Genomic DNA, 15,864 nt, shown 5'->3' on the forward strand with positions numbered 1-15,864 from the left:
GTTTCTTAGATTCCCAAATTTCTGAGCAAAAAGTTTGATTGGTCTAGTTTATCTCAAGCCAAGCCACAGTGATGGGTGATGGCAGATTTATTAGTTATCTGTCTTTAAGATAGGTATTTGCTTCTGTGAAATTAGTGTTAGCTAGACTGACTTGGGTGAGATTTGGGGGTAGGAGACGGAATCAGGAATACAGAGGAAGTATGTTTACTTTAGCAGAAATGTGCATAGGGCAGGCCATGATTGACATCTCTAGCAACCTTGGTGAAAATATGTCAGATATAGTCAGCTGAATTTGATCAATAAAAACTTAGGCTTTTTTTTCCCAAAGAACATTGGATTGAAACTTTAGAAAATAACTATAATTTATTATTTACAATATACCAGATGCTTTTCCTAGTACTTTACACGTATTTACTAATTTAACTCTTACAACAACCATGTGAGTGAAGTACTATTATTATCTCCATTTTATGGAAGAAAAACAGCCCCAAAACTTGCCTAGAGTCAAGTAGCCAAGTTTCAGTTTCAACTTGGGAGTGCCCGGCTCTAAAATCTGTTTTAATGGTGTATTGCTTTGCCCTCTTTTCCACTAAGAACCATTCAGAAAGGATATGGTGTATTATCAAAGTTGGCCAAGATGCAGCTTGCCAAATCTGATTGCTATTCTGGAATCCTTCCTAATTTAGCACTTCAGTAGTTAATATGGATTTACCAGGATTTGAATGTGAAATGAAGCCTATCTGCCATCTCTGGTTTAGGGTTCTAATTTTATTTTATTTTTCCACTCAAATATATTCTGACAGAGGGTATTCTAATTTTAGATAGATGTACTATTATGCTTCATCATATGTTTATATCAGCCTGTTTTAAAATGTATTTCAGCCTGGCGTGGTGCTCACATCTGTAATCCTAGCACTTTGGGAGGCCGAGGCGGGCAGATCACTTGAGGTCAGGAGTTTGAGACAACCTGGGCACCGTGGCAAAACCCCATCTCTACTAAAAATACAAAAATTAGCTGGGCATGGTGGCACATGCCTGTAATCCCAGTTACTTGGGAGGTTGAGAAAGGAGAATCACTTGAACCCGGGAGGTGGAGGTTGCAGTGAGCCGAGATCATACCACAGCACTGCAGCCTGGACGACAGAGCGAGACTCCGTTTCAACAACAACAACAAATTAAAATATATTTAATAAAACATTAGTTTATTTGCATCCATTGAAGTACAGGAGAAAACCTACATTAGTTTCATGGGATATTGAAAGGTATTTAGAAGAAAATAGAGTTTCCAGAGCAAATCAATTTGAAAAATATTAGGTAAATAAAACTTAAAAAGTTTTCTTTGTTGTGGAACTTGTTAGAAATCTGATATGCTAATATGCATTGTAATGTTTCAAGTTGGGGCATGTGTTGGCCATAGTGGTCAGAGTTCCCCACAGTTATTTGATGTTTGCTCTTTTTCACAAGTATCTTGACAGACTAGAGTTCTGTGGGATGTATTTTGGGAAACACTTGGTTAGATGAGTCAGGATCTGCAAATAATGTTGGTATTTGTTGTTTCTGAATCCTTTTCAAATAGAGTAGACATAACCGATTACATACTGATCCATTAGCATTTTTCCAGTTATGCACCTTTTTTTTTTTGCTTTTTTTCTTATGATCTTTATGTATGTGTTTGTATAATTCTCTTTTTAAAATAACTCAAACAAACTTGAAATTCTATTTATATTTTTTATATTTGGTTGCACAAGAGTGAGATTGGAATATGTAGCAGAAAATAAAACATCTACTTTATACTTAGTGTTTCTTTTTTTTTTTGGGGGGGGGGGTTGGAGTCTAACTCTGTTGCCTCGGCTGGAGTGCAGTGGGATGATCTCGGCTCATTGCAACCTCTGCTGAGTTCAAGCCATTCTCCCACCTCAGCCTCCCTAGTAGTAGCTGGGATTACAGGCGTGCATTACCATGCCAGGCTATTTTTGTATTGTTAGTAGAGATGGGGTTTCACCATGTTGACCAGGCTGGTCTCGAACTCCTGACCTCAGGTGATTTACCCACCTCGGCCTCCCAAAGTGCTGAGATTACAGAGCCACCCCACCTGGCCTACTTAGTGTTCTATACATTGCTTTTACATTATATCATTGTTCAGCCTAGATAGTCTATTCCCTTTTATCTTGTTTTAAGATACACTGTACCTTTAGTGATTTCATTTAGTAGTAGCTGGGATTACAGGCGTGTGTTTCTATGCCCAGCTAATTTTTGTATTGTTAATAAAGACAGGGTTTCTCCATGTTGGCCAGGCTGGTCTCGAACTTCTGACCTCAGGTGATTTACCCACCTTGGCCTCCCAAAGTGGAGATTACAGGTGCGAATCACCATGCCTGGCCTACTTAGTGTTCTATACATTGCTTTTACATTATATCATTGTTCAGCCTAGATAGTCTATTCTCTTTTATCTTCTTTTAAGATACACTGTACCTTTAGTGATTTCATTGTTGAAGGGCATGTTCTGTTTGTGTACTTGTCTATAAACACAACAAAATTTCCCAGGGCCTTCAAATAATATTTTGATTGAGGTAAAGAGAATCTTTTATACTTCTACATGCTTTCCTCCTCTCACGCATCCTAACCTACTGAATAACGTTAATTTTTCACCACAGAAACTGATTTTTTTCTGAATTTCTGAGTCCATTGACTAATATTAGTGATGTCACATGGGAAGTTATTGAACTGTGGATTTGGATGGAAATGAAGAAGAATATTATACTTAATTAAGGAAGGTTTCAGGAAGTTTTACGAGATGATGTAGAAAAAGTAATCTTTAATTCTTAACGTTTTGGTTGAAAACATCAGAGAAAGGTTTTTCAAACCAGTTGCTGCAATTTTTAATTCATTTTCAGTCTTTTTTGGATCTGCAATTTTTAATTTTTTTCCTAAAGTAACTTTAGAATTAATAAGGTTTCTCACTTTAATAACTCTAGATATTCTATTGTTTCCAACTGTCCTATTTTTCTCTCTCTTTTTTTTTTCTTTTTTGAGACAGAGTCTTGCTGTGTTGTCCAGGCTGGAGTGCAGTGGTGTGATCTCGGCTCACTGCAAGCTCTGCCTCCTGGGTTCATGCCATTCTCCTGCCTTAGCCTCCCAAGTAGCTGGCTCTACAGGTGCCCGCCACCACGCCTGGCTAATTCTTTGCATTTTTTTTTAGTAGAGATGGGGTTTCACCGTGCTGGCCAGGATGGTCTTGATCTCCTGACCTCATGATCCGCCCGCCTTGGCCTCCCAAAGTGCTGGGATTACAGGCGTGAGCCATCGCGCCCAGCTAACTGTCCTATTTTTCTCATTGATTCTCTGTGTATTTGATCACTTTTATAGTTCTTACTTATTAATGTGTGATTTCTTTTTTTTTTTTTTTTTTTTGGTTTATTTGTTTTTTGAGATGGAGTCTCACTCTGTCACCCAGCCTGGAGTTCAGTGGCATGATCTCTGCTCACTGCAACCTCCACCTCTCGGGTTCAAGTAGTTCTCCTACATCAGCCTCCTGAGTGGTTGGGATTACAGGTGCATGCCACCACGTGCGGCTAAGTTTTTTTATTTTTAGTGCAGACAGGGTTTTGCCATGTTGGCCAGACAAGTATCAAACCCCTTACCTCATGATCTGCCCACCTTGACCTCCCAAAGTGCTGGGATTATAGGCATGCGCCACTGTTCCTGGTCTAAATGTGTGATTTCTATTACTCATAATTTGCGTTTTCCACAGTCCTCGTCTTGACTTCTTCCTGGCACATTTATGCATTCTTTAAGCCTTAGTGCCTAATTGTTAACTACCTTCTTTTCTTATTATGCATTGTTAACATTACTGAGAGAAGACATTTGATTGATCTAATTTTTTTTTTTTGAGACGGAATCTTGTCCTGTCACCCAGGCTGGAGTGTGGTGGTGCGATATCGGCTCACTGCAACCTCTGCCCCCTGGTTTCAAACGTTTCTCCTGCTTCCGCCTCCTGAGTAGCTGGGATTGCAGGTGTGTGCCACCACCCCTGGCTAATTTTTGTATGTTTAGTAGAGCTGGGGTTTCACCGTGTTGGTCAGGCTGGTCTCAAACTCCTGACCTCCTGATCTACCCACCTCAGCCTCCTGAAGTCCTGGGATTACAGGTGTGAGCCACTGCACCTGGCCACCAGTTCTTTTTTTTTTTTTAAATTATAAGACTATGTCATAGGTTATTAGCATATCTATGAGTATCTGATTTTTTGTTAGTTGCTAATCTCTACTTCAGCTGAGTTGTGATTAGTGAGTGAAGGGCATCTATCTGTTCTGCTGGGTCTGTGGCATATCAGAAACATTGTTGACATGTCTAGGATAATATGTAAATCTTATATGAATTCTAAGGTATTGCTTTAGATATTGTTGTGCAACTTGCTTTTTAATATTTTTATATTATCTTTTTTTCTTTCTTTTTTTTTTCTTTTTTTGAGACAGAGTCTCGCTTTGTTGCCCAGGCTGGTGTGCAGTGATGTAATCTTGGCTTACCACAACCTCTGCCTCCTGAGTTCAAGTGGTTCTTCTGCCTCAGCCTCCTGAGTAGCTGGGACTACAGGCATGCGCCACCACGCCCAGCTAATTTTTGTATTTTTAGTAGAGACGGGGTTTCACTATGTTGGCCAGGCTGGTCTCGAACTTGTGATCCACCCTCCTCAGCCTCCCAAAGTGCTGGGAGTACAGGTGTGAGCCGCCGCTCCTGGCCCATTTTTTTCTTTAATGACTTTTTTTGGTTACTAACACATGCATGTTGAAACAGTTGAAATCATACAATACATAGATTTAAAAAAGCATCATCTCTCTACTTTTTTTCCTGATGTAGTTAACATTTACTGCCTCATGGATATCCTTTCATATCATATGCTTTACTTACAACACAGACTTTGTCTTCATGGAAGTAGAATCCCTACAGATAGTACTTTGCCATATTTTTCTTTTCTTTCAAAAGTCTACCATGAAATAGCTATAGAAATTTGTAGATATCCTACATGTTTACATTCCCCTATACATGTATACATACAAACATATTTACAAAACCCAGTGCTTTTTTGGGAGATGGGTCCGTTTGTTTTTATTCTTTTTAAAAAAAAATTTTCTTTTTATCTTGGCCGTCATTCCCTCTTGTTGTTAATCCCCTTTCCAATAAACATGGTAACGCATGTTAAAACTTGCTAGATATTCTTATATACATTTCTGTATGCTTATTATTATATAGAAATATTTGTGCATGTGTCTGAACATACACATTCATGTGTGTAGTTTTTTACTCATTCTTTTTATTTAGTTAATTAATTAATTTATTTATTTATTGAGTCAGAGTCTTGCTCTGTTGCCCAGGCTGGAGTGCAATGGCTCTATCTTGGCTCACTGAGACCTCTGCCTCCAGGGTTCAAGCGATTCTCCTGCCTCTGCCTCTGAGTAGCTGCGATTACAGGCGTGTGCCACCATACCTGGTTACTTTGTGTATTTTTAGTTGAGATGGGATTTCACCGTGTTGGCCAGGCTGGTCTTGAACTCCCGACCTCAGGTGATCTGCCCACCTTGACCTCCCAAAGTGCTGGGATTATCGGTGTGAGTCACCGCACCTAGTCTTACTCATTGCTTTTTAAACAATGCAATCATTATATACTTTTGTGCTGAGCAGATGAATTGTATCACTTAGCAGTACACCGTGAAAATTCCTTTAAGCCTGTTGGGATGGCTCTAATTGATTCCTTTTTTTGATTTATTTAATTCCTTTATCCTTCTCAATATTTTATTATAAAAAATTTTAAATATACCCCCAAAATTGAAAGATGATCACAACAAACACTCAAATACTTTCCACATAGACTCAATAATTAACATTGTTTCATATTTTAATTTATCTTTGTATGTTTTATATATATAAATTTTTGTTGTTGTTGTTATTTGTTTGTTTTGTTTGTTTGTGTTTTTGAGCCAGAGTCTCACTCAGTGGCACGGTCTCGGCTCCCTGCAACCTCTGCCTTCTGGGTTCAAGCAGTTCTCCTGCCTCAGCCTCCGTAGTAGCTGGGATTACAGGCCAATGCCAACATGCCTAGCTAATTTTTTTGTATTTTAGTAGAGACAGGTTTCACCATGTTGGCCAGATTGGTCTCGAACTCCTGACCTCAGATGATCTGCCCCCCTCAGCCTCCCAAAGTGTTGGGATTACAGGCGTGAGCCAGTGCGCCTGGCCTGTATATATTGTTTTTGTTTTACCATTTGAAACCTAAATGTAGGTATGCATTTTACTCCCAAATACTTCAGCATGCACCTCTAAGAATACAGACATTCTCCTTCATAACCACATTATCATTATCACACCAAGGAAAATTAATGATACCGTTAAAATATCGTGTCATACCCAATGCATATTGAGATTTCTCCAGTTGTTCCCAGAATGTCATTTATAGGTTTTTTTTATATTGAAACATGACCCTGTTGAGGGTCACTCATTGCATTTGGTTGTTATGTCTCATAATCTAGAGCAGTTTGTTCACCTTTTCCCCACCTTTGTGCCCAACTTTTTGAAAAGACTTGACCAGTTAACTTGTAGAACGTCCTTTCTCTCAGATTTGCCTGATCATTTTCTCTCCATGTTTCTTAACCTGTTCTTTATCCTTTGTTTTTTCTGTGAATTGAAAATTAGCTATAGAGGCTTTATTAGATTCAGGTTAAACATTTCTGGATAGAATATTTCATAGGTGAAATTAGGAACTTTACATATATCACACTGGAAACACACAATACCAGATTATTTCATTGTTAATTGCCACTAAGTTAGATAGTTTAAGTGATGATCTTCAAATATATCCATTGTAAAGGAACATTTTTCTGTTTATTATTAGTAAATATTCTTGGGACAATACTTTGGTTCCATGTGAATATCCTATTTCCAGCATAAAGCTTTTTACCTACTGACTTTAGCGTTCAATAAAGACCTTTGCCTAAACCAGTTACATGGGGTTTTATGTTAAATTACATGGGTATTATGTTAAATTTTCTAATTTTATCATTTATTCTACATTTATTAGGTAGAATAAATGATTATTCTGTAAGTAAGAACTTACTGCCCTCCCTTTTATTTCTTGATGTTGTTATGGGCTTATCATTTTTTTTTTCAATGTGTTATAACTAGTTAGCCATTATTCTTTTTGATGCTAAATTTCCCAAATTTGGCTAACCATTCAAGCTAGCTTCTCTGTACTTTTAATATGACTCTAGTCTTAAAAAATGACTGTATATTATTACTGTAATGTAGATGCAACATGCCTATTATTGCCCTACTGTGGACATTCACTTTGTTTCCAATATAATTGCCATACAAACAACACTAAAATAAACATTCGTTTATTTTCTTATATACCTATTTATATATGTAGGTATATAAGAATACCTATATTCTTATATACTGTTACCAGATTGAAACACTGCTATGAAATTTCTGTATTTATTTTACCTTATTGTAATAAAGTTCCCTGCTAGTGTATTTATTTCTTCTATCACTAGGAATAGTGCTAAAGTAGTGCCATTTGTTCTCCACCTTAGCCAACCCACATTACACTGCCTTGACACTCTTACTTCTTTTAAAGCACTTATTATCTTGCATTATTTTTCTTTTCTAGTTATTAATTTACATGTTATATGCCAACATAGGAATTGCCCTCTTCGATAGCAATACCTTATCTAGTACCTGGTATTTAGAAATTGCATATAATGGACATTTGGTAAATATTTGCTGAATTATTGATTGAATGAATGGATGGATGGCTGTCTTTTTTTTTTTTTTTTTTTTTTTTTGAGAAAGAGTTTGGCTCTTGTTGCCCAGGCTGGAGTGCAATGGCAATCTCGGCTCACTGCAACCTCTGCCTCCCGGGTTCAAGCGATTCTCCTGCCTCAGCTTCCGGAGTAACTGGGATTACAGGCATGCACCACCATGCTTGGATAATTTTGTATTTTTAGTAGAGATGGTATTTCTCCATGTTGGTCAGGCTAGTCTGGAACTCCCAACCTCAGGTGATCGGCCCACTTCGGCCTCCCAAAGTTTTGGGATTACAGGCATGAGCTACCGCACATGGCGTGGGCCTCAGTTTTAACTTTTTTCCTGTTAAATAAACTTTTTATTTTATTTTAAGATGGAGTCTTGCTATGTTACCCAGGGTGGAATATAGTGACGCAATCTCGGCTCACTGCAACCTCTGTCTCCCGGGTTCAAGCGATTCTCCTGCCTCAGCCTCCCAATTTGCCAGGACTACGGGCGCATACCACCATGCCTGGCTAATTTTTTGTATTTTTAGTAGAGACTGGGTTTCACCATGTTAGCCAGGATGGTCTCGATATCCTGACCTCGTGATCTGCCTGCATCGGCCTCCCAAAGTGCTGGCATTACAGGCATGAGCTGCTGCGCCCAGCCAACTTTTTATTTTTAATTAAAGAAAAAGTTTTCTCAACCTATAGAAAGGTCTATACCTTAGACTTCTTTTGATTATTTGAAAAACTATCTAGATTTGTCATTGTATCATAAGCCAAGTTTTGCCCCTTTTTTGAACATTTTTCCAAACAATAAGAATTATAAAATTTGAAAAATAAGTGTTTATAGGAAACATTACTGATTCTTTTTGAAAGCACTTTTGTTTCTGAAAAAATGAACTTTCTATTTGACATTATGGACATAAAAATCCTCTTTTGGGTTTTACTAGCTGATAGATATTTGCATGTAAATCTATCTTGAAGTTCTTGGGTTATCTTTTAGAGTATGAAAACATGAAAAAAATACTCGGGAACAATTATTAGGGAACATGATACCTTCTTTGCAGAGAGATCCAATTTACTTTTAGGTAGTAGAATGGATACTTTTTAAATCTAGGGATCTGAAATTACCTGGTTTAGTTAGATACACAGGAATTTTTCACATTACATAATTCTACATGTTACAGTGTTTATTTCATCTATTTATGTTAATTTGTTATATTAAGCTTTTATATATTTATATTTAGAGATTCTAAAAATTGCATGATGTTTGATATTATTACTACTTTATTTTGCAGAATGTGCCCATTTACTTTTGGCTCACAATGCTCCAGTCAAGGTGAAAAATGCTCAGGGATGGAGCCCTCTGGCGGAAGCCATCAGCTATGGAGATAGACAGATGAGTAAGTAATACGAATTACTGTTGTTGATGTATCTTCTAAAAATATGAAGTCATGCATTTGAAATATTCTTCATTCAATTTAACTTGCCATGATATGAACATTTGCAATTATATATAAACTTACATACGAATTATTTATGACTTAGGAACTTGAACATTGAGTGGTACACAGAAAGAATTGAGGAATCACGTTTAAAATCATGAATTTTTGTCTTTTGCAGCATTCTACCTAACTTACTGATGTTCTCTGATTTTTTTTTTAATTCATCCATAATGCAGGACTTAAAAAAATTAATAACCTGACTGTCCTTTTTGGCAACTGCTTAATTATTTAGGCCATTATTGGAACTAAAAATAGTGTTACAATAGTTACCTGCTTTAGTTGGTAGGATAGATTTTGCTGGAAGCAAGGAATAAGACTGTCTCTATTTTGTTTTAGTCATTAAAAGAGTATTTCCAAAACATGTCCTATTCTTTTTGATAATATGCTGAATGTTCAGTTATTCCACTCTCCCTCCTTCTACCCATAATTTTTTTCAACTTCACATACAGATCTTATTTTTGTCAAGTATATCTCAGTAGTGGAAAATTTTACAAAAGTTAATCTGGATGAATGGGAATATTATCTTGCTGATAATATTATCTTTATAGTTTTAGGCTGAAAATGATCAATTAAATCTAACTTTGTGGAAAGAAATAAAAAACATTGGGAGCTTTATTAAAGAAATGCACAATGTGGAACTCTCCTAGGATGTTACATAGATTCAGTCTTATTTTGATGCTATGTTTTGGGCTCTTCTGGGCACTTAAGATTTGCCAGGCTGGGCGTGGTGGCTCACGCCTGTAATCCCAGCACTTTTGGGAGGCCAAGGCGGGAGGATCACCTGAGGTCAGGAGTTCACCACCAGCCTGGCCAACATGGTGAAACCCTGTCTCCACTAAAAATACAAAAAAATAACTGGGCGTGGTGGTGGGCGCCTGTAATCTCAGCTACTCAGGAGGCTGAGGCAGGAGAATTGCTTGAGCCCAGGAGGTGGAGGTTGCAGTGAGCGGAGATCGCGCCATTGCACTCCAGCCCAGGCGACAAGAGCAAGACTCTGTCTCAAAAAAAAAAAAAAAAATTATTTAGCTGTATATTCTACCTCATATACATTTTTGTGGACTTCCTGAACTTTATAAACAACTTTTTTTTTTTTTTGAGATGGAGTCTTGCCCTGTCACCCAGGCTGGATGGAATACAATGGCACAATCTTGGCTCACTGCAACCTCCACCTCCCATGTTCAAGGGGTTTTCCTGCCTCAGCCTCCCAAGTAGCTGGGATCACAGACACTTGCCACCACGCTCGGCTAATTTTTGTATTTTTAGCAGAGAAGGGGTTTCACCATGTTAGTCAGGCTAGTCTCAAACTCCTGACCTCGTGATCTGCCCGCCTCGGCCTCCCAAAGTGCTAGGATTACAGGCATGAGCCACCGTGCTCAGCCTATAAACAACTTTTAATGGTGAAGTTATATTTGGGTCTAAGATTTACTGAGATAAAATTGTAATATTTTAACAACTAAAATGAGTGTTTTTTTTTTTTATTTGTTATACATTGACAGTTGTCCTTTCTGGACATATATCAGGAGACTCTCATGAGAGCAAGAAACAATACTAATCCTAGAACTATTTCAAGGAAAAGATAAAAAATGTGCAAATCCAAAAGAAAGTGATAATAAGAGTTGCAACAACTGGTCTGAAGAAACTTCCTCTGATTTTTCTAACTAACAGAGTGGAGAGGAAAGCAGGTTGGCTTCTGGGTTTTTGTCTAGTGTGACTTTTGTGACTTTCAATTATTCTTTTTTTTTTTTGAGATGGAGTTCCACTCTTGTTGCCCACGCTGGAGTGCAATGGCGCGATCTAGGCTCACCAGCAAACTCCGCCTCCCCGGTTCAGGCGATTCTCCTGCCCCAGTAGCTGGGATTAAAGGCATGCATCACCACACCTGGCTAATTTTGTATTTTTAGTAGAAATGGGGTTTCTCCATGTTGGTCAGGCTGTTCTCAAACTGCTGACCTCAGGTGATCCACCAGCCTCGGCCTCCCAAAATGCTGGGATTACAGGTGTGAGCCACTGCACTCGGCTTCAAGGATTCTTTTATTCAGAATCAGTATTTACTGAGTCCTTACTATAAAACATGTGTGCATATTAAGATGTGGAGAATAAAAGACCTCGTCTCTTCTGTTTAAGAATTCAGGCCGGGCGCGGTGGCTCAAGCCTGTAATCCCAGCACTTTGGGAGGCCGAGACGGGCGGATCACGAGGTCAGGAGATCGAGACCATCCTGGCTAACATGGTGAAACCCCGTCTCTACTAAAAAATACAAAAACTAGCCGGGCGAGGTGGCGGGCGCCTGTAGTCCCAGCTACTTGGGAGGCTGAGGCGGGAGAATGGCGTAAACCCGGGAGGCGGAGCTTGCAGTGAGCTGAGATCCGGCCACTGCACTCCAGCCTGGGCGACAGAGCGAGACTCTGCCTCAAAAAAAAAAAAAAAAAAAAAAAAAAAAAAAAAAGAATTCATAATTATTGGGAAGGCCAATAAACAAAATTATCATGGAAAATTAGTTAAAGGATATTTAACAATCAATTTAAAGGTAAAAGACTGAGACTCAGATAGTTGAGGTCTGTTCTTAAAGTGATTTTCTTAGGTAGAGTGATATCTTAGCCATTCTAAATAATACCCCATTGACTATTATTATGTAATTATATAGCCATAATTGCTCAGTGTTGATATTTTCATTACTTTCCATCACATGAAACAAATACTTAACTGCTAACTTAAAGGATAATTAATTGAAGAACTCTTATGGTGCATATTTAGAAATAGTAATATAAATGTATAATGGTGTTAAACATGTGTCTGTACTTATTTTTATTTATTTATTTTTTTGAGACCGAGTTCCAGTGATTCTCATGCCTTAGCCTCCCGAGTAGCTGGGACTACAGGTGCCTGCCACCGCGCCTGGCTAATTTTTGAATTTTTAGTAGAGATGGGGGTTTTACCATGTTGGCCAGGCTGGTCTCGAACTCCTGACCTCAGGTGATCCACTTGCCTTGGCCTCCCAAAGTGCTGGGATTACAGGCGTTAGCCACCACACCCGGATATGTCTGTACTTTGAAATTATCTTGGCCGGGCGCGGTGGCTCAAGCCTGTAATCCCAGCACTTTGGGAGGCCGAGGCGGGTGGATCACGAGGTCAGGAGATCGAGACCCTCCTGGCTAACACAGTGAAACCCTGTCTCTACTAAAAAATACAAAAAACTAGCCGGGCGAGGTGGCGGGCGCCTGTAGTCCCAGCTACTCAGAGGCTGAGGCGGGAGAATGGCGGGAACCCGGGAGGGGAAGCTTGCAGTGAGCCGAGATCACGCCACTGCACTCCAGCCTGGGCGACAGAGCGAGACTCCTCCTCAAAAAAAAAAAAATAACATTTTCTGGGCTCAGAAAATTATGTTTTTTGAAAAATCAGAGATAATCTAATATTATTAATTATTGGCAAAAACTTTGTCACCTATTTGTCCATTTTTTCTGATTTCTGATAATTTTGCTAACATTCTTGTGCCACAAAACAGACAATGCAAACTACTTGTCAGAAACTGTTTAGAATCATTTCACTAATTAATAATAAAATTTCAAGATTATATTGCTTTTGTGCCTTACAGTGGTTACCTGGTAAACAGTGATCAGCCCAGACCAGTGTGAGATACAGATAGGATACAAGTAAAAAGCCTTTTTTTCCCCCACAATTTATCCCTCACCCATGGTCCCTAGCTTTCTCTGATCTAGACAGCTCTGGTTTCTTTATGCACTCTGGGATCTAGTTGTGTTTTGTCTCTCCAGAAGTTGCTCACAGTTTGTGTGCAGATTTATGTCATGGTATACTTATGTTATGGTAGCTTTGGGAATTCTATCGGCCTTTGTCTTATTTTTGTGGCGCATCAAAGGTTAATGTGGTGTGAGAGACAGCAATTCGTATTGGTTTACAGTCTTACGTTGAACTGGAAGTCTTCATTTAGCCTTCAATTTTATATTTCTTTTTGAGAGAAGGCTTTCCTCAACTTTTAGAGTAGCTTAAGTTCTTCTTCTTTTACATTTTCAAAGTGGTTTAGTCTTTTCCTTTGCAATATGTTGCATACGTCTTATTAATTTTTCAGTGTGTGTTCCCTACTCTGTATATCTTGATAATATAAGCTTTGTGAGACTTCAAGTCATGCATATGTTGTCTTATTCACCCCTTTATCTCTGGTACAATATTTGTTTAATGAATTAATGAAGAGATGAATAAAAACTGCAAAGAAAATTCGAGACTGTGTATCAAGAATCAAAATTTTTCTTAAAAGTATTATATTAGATGCCAGTAATCCCAGCACTTTGGGAGGCCAAAGCAGACAGATTGCTTGAGCCTGGGAAACATAGGGGGATCCCAACACTGCAAAAAGTACAAAAATTAGCTGGTGTGGTAATGTGTGCTTATAGTCCCAGCTACGTGGGAGCCTGAGGTAGGAGAATTGCTTAAACCTGGAAGGCGGAGGTAGCAGTGAGCTGAGATCACGCCACTGCACTCCAACCTGGGTGACAGAGTGAGACTCTGTCTAAAAAATAAAAGAAAAAAGTGAAGAATTATAGTAGGACTTTTACTTATCACAACTCTCCTGAGTTTTCAAAACTTTATAATGTTTTTTCTTATAAGAAAATGATGACATTCATTGTAGAAAATTAGGAATTATAGGGGGAAAAAAAGAAAATAATATCACTCATAGATAACCACTGTTGGGTCAGGTGCAGTGGGGCATGCCTATAATCCCAGCACTTTGGGAGGCTGAGACAGGTGGGTCGCTTGAGCCCAGGAGTTCAAGACCAGCCTAAGCAACATGGCAAAAACCTGTCTCTACAAAAAAATACAAAAATTAGCCAGGCATGTTGGTGTGCGCGTGTGGTCCCAGCCTCTTGGGAGCTGAGATGGGAGGATCCACTTGAGCCTGGGAGGCTGAGGCTGTGGTGAGTCGACATTGTGCCACTGTACTCCAGCCTGGAGCCCGGGACAAAGTGAGACCCTGTCTCAAGAAAAAAAAAAAAAAAAGACAACCACTGTTAATATTTTGTTATATTTTAGTTTCATCTTCTGGTCATATTATTCTCTACATAAAATTCTTTAAAACCTCCTGTTCTGAGGACAAAGACCAAAATTGCTAATTTTGTTTATGAGGTTCAGTATGATAGTACCACTTCTTTGTCTCCTTCCTCATCTTGTTCTTTCCATCTGGCTTTCTATGTGTCAGCTGGGCTGGCTTTTTGGTTTCTTATAGTCCTCATACTTAATATATCCCCCTCTTTTTGTCATAGCTCCTTAAGATTCTTCAGATCTCAGCTCAAGTACAAGGAAGTTTTCTCTGCTCATATACTGTGTCAGAACTCTGCCCATTCCCTTTAGGCAGAGTGTATGAGGCCAGGAGTTGTCTATTTGTGTTCTAAATACCTACTGGATGTGTCAGAAACATAGTCAGGATGTGCCATTAACTGTGATGTTGAGGAAATCATCCTACTTTAGGGAGAGAGACCAGTGAATATTCTGTGGCATTCTGAAGTATTTACAAAGTCCTGGGGGGAACTGATGGGTGGAAAAGTTATTTGGGTTTTTAGCAAGGCGTTTGGTTCTTAAAGCTGTCTCAAAGGATTTTAGGAGCTAAAAAGGTGGGTGAAGACATTCTACTCTGCCAGAGTGAAATGTGTATAAAGCGTGGAAATGTAAAAAACAAGGCATATGCTAGGGAACAGTATGTATTTGGCTTCTTCTTTGTTTTTTTTTTTTTTTGAGATGGAGTTTCCCTCTTGTTGCTCAGGCTGGAGTGCAATGGTGCAATCTTGGCTCTCTGCAGCCTCCTCCTCTCAGGTTCAGCGATTCTCCTGCCCCAGCCTCCTGAGTAGCTGGGATTACAGGTACTTGGCACCACGCCCAGCTATTTTTTTTTTTGTATTTTTAGTAGAGACGGGGTTTCACTATGTTGGTCAGGCTGGTCTCGAACTCCTGACCTCAGGCAATCCACCTGGCTCGGCCTTCCAAAGTGCTGAGATTACAGGTGTGAGCCACCATGCCCCTGTATTTGGCTTCTTAATGATACATGGCAAAGATGGATGAAGGGGCAAAGACCAGTGTTGGGAAATGAAGTTGTAATGATAAAGGGACCACATTGATACCAGCTTTATGTGCTATTCAAGATTTTAATCTCAATTTCCGGTCTCTGCAAAAGCCCAGAAGACTTCAAAGCAGGGATTGATATTATTAGATAAGTGAAAAGACTTTCTAATTAATACAGTGGAGTCAGGGAGGCAAGAGATATTTAGAAAAAAACATTTTTGGAACAAATGAGGTAAACTTGACTTAAAGACATAGAGAAGAAAGGGATAGATTAGAAAGTAATTAAAAGAAAGATTTAGCTGGGCATGGTGGCTCATGCTTGTAATCCCAGCACTTTGGGAGGCTGAGGCGGGCGGATCACGAGGTCAAGAGATCTAGACCATCCTGGCCAACATGGTGAAACCCCGTCTCTACTAAAAATACAAAAATTAGCTGGGCGCGGTGATGTGCGCCTGTAGTCCCAGCTACTCTGGAGGCTGAGGCAGGGGAATAGCTCGAACCCGAGAGGCA

The 15,864-nt window shown here is 39.1% G+C and overlaps 1 protein-coding gene across 2 annotated transcripts in view; it reads left to right on the plus strand.

Annotated features, from left to right (window-relative positions):
- ANKRD13C (ankyrin repeat domain 13C) overlaps positions 1-15,864 on the plus strand; it is a 92,681-nt gene that overhangs the window by 23,430 nt on the left and 53,387 nt on the right. For both annotated transcript variants that reach the window (XM_010358671.2, XM_010358669.2), the window contains exon 3: positions 9,083-9,187. In XM_010358671.2, the coding sequence (XP_010356973.1) occupies positions 9,083-9,187 (105 nt within the window). The remainder of the gene's footprint in view (positions 1-9,082; positions 9,188-15,864) is intronic.

The sequence above is a fragment of the Rhinopithecus roxellana genome, chromosome 12, assembly GCF_007565055.1.
Source record: "Rhinopithecus roxellana isolate Shanxi Qingling chromosome 12, ASM756505v1, whole genome shotgun sequence".
NCBI lineage: Eukaryota > Metazoa > Chordata > Mammalia > Primates > Cercopithecidae > Rhinopithecus > Rhinopithecus roxellana.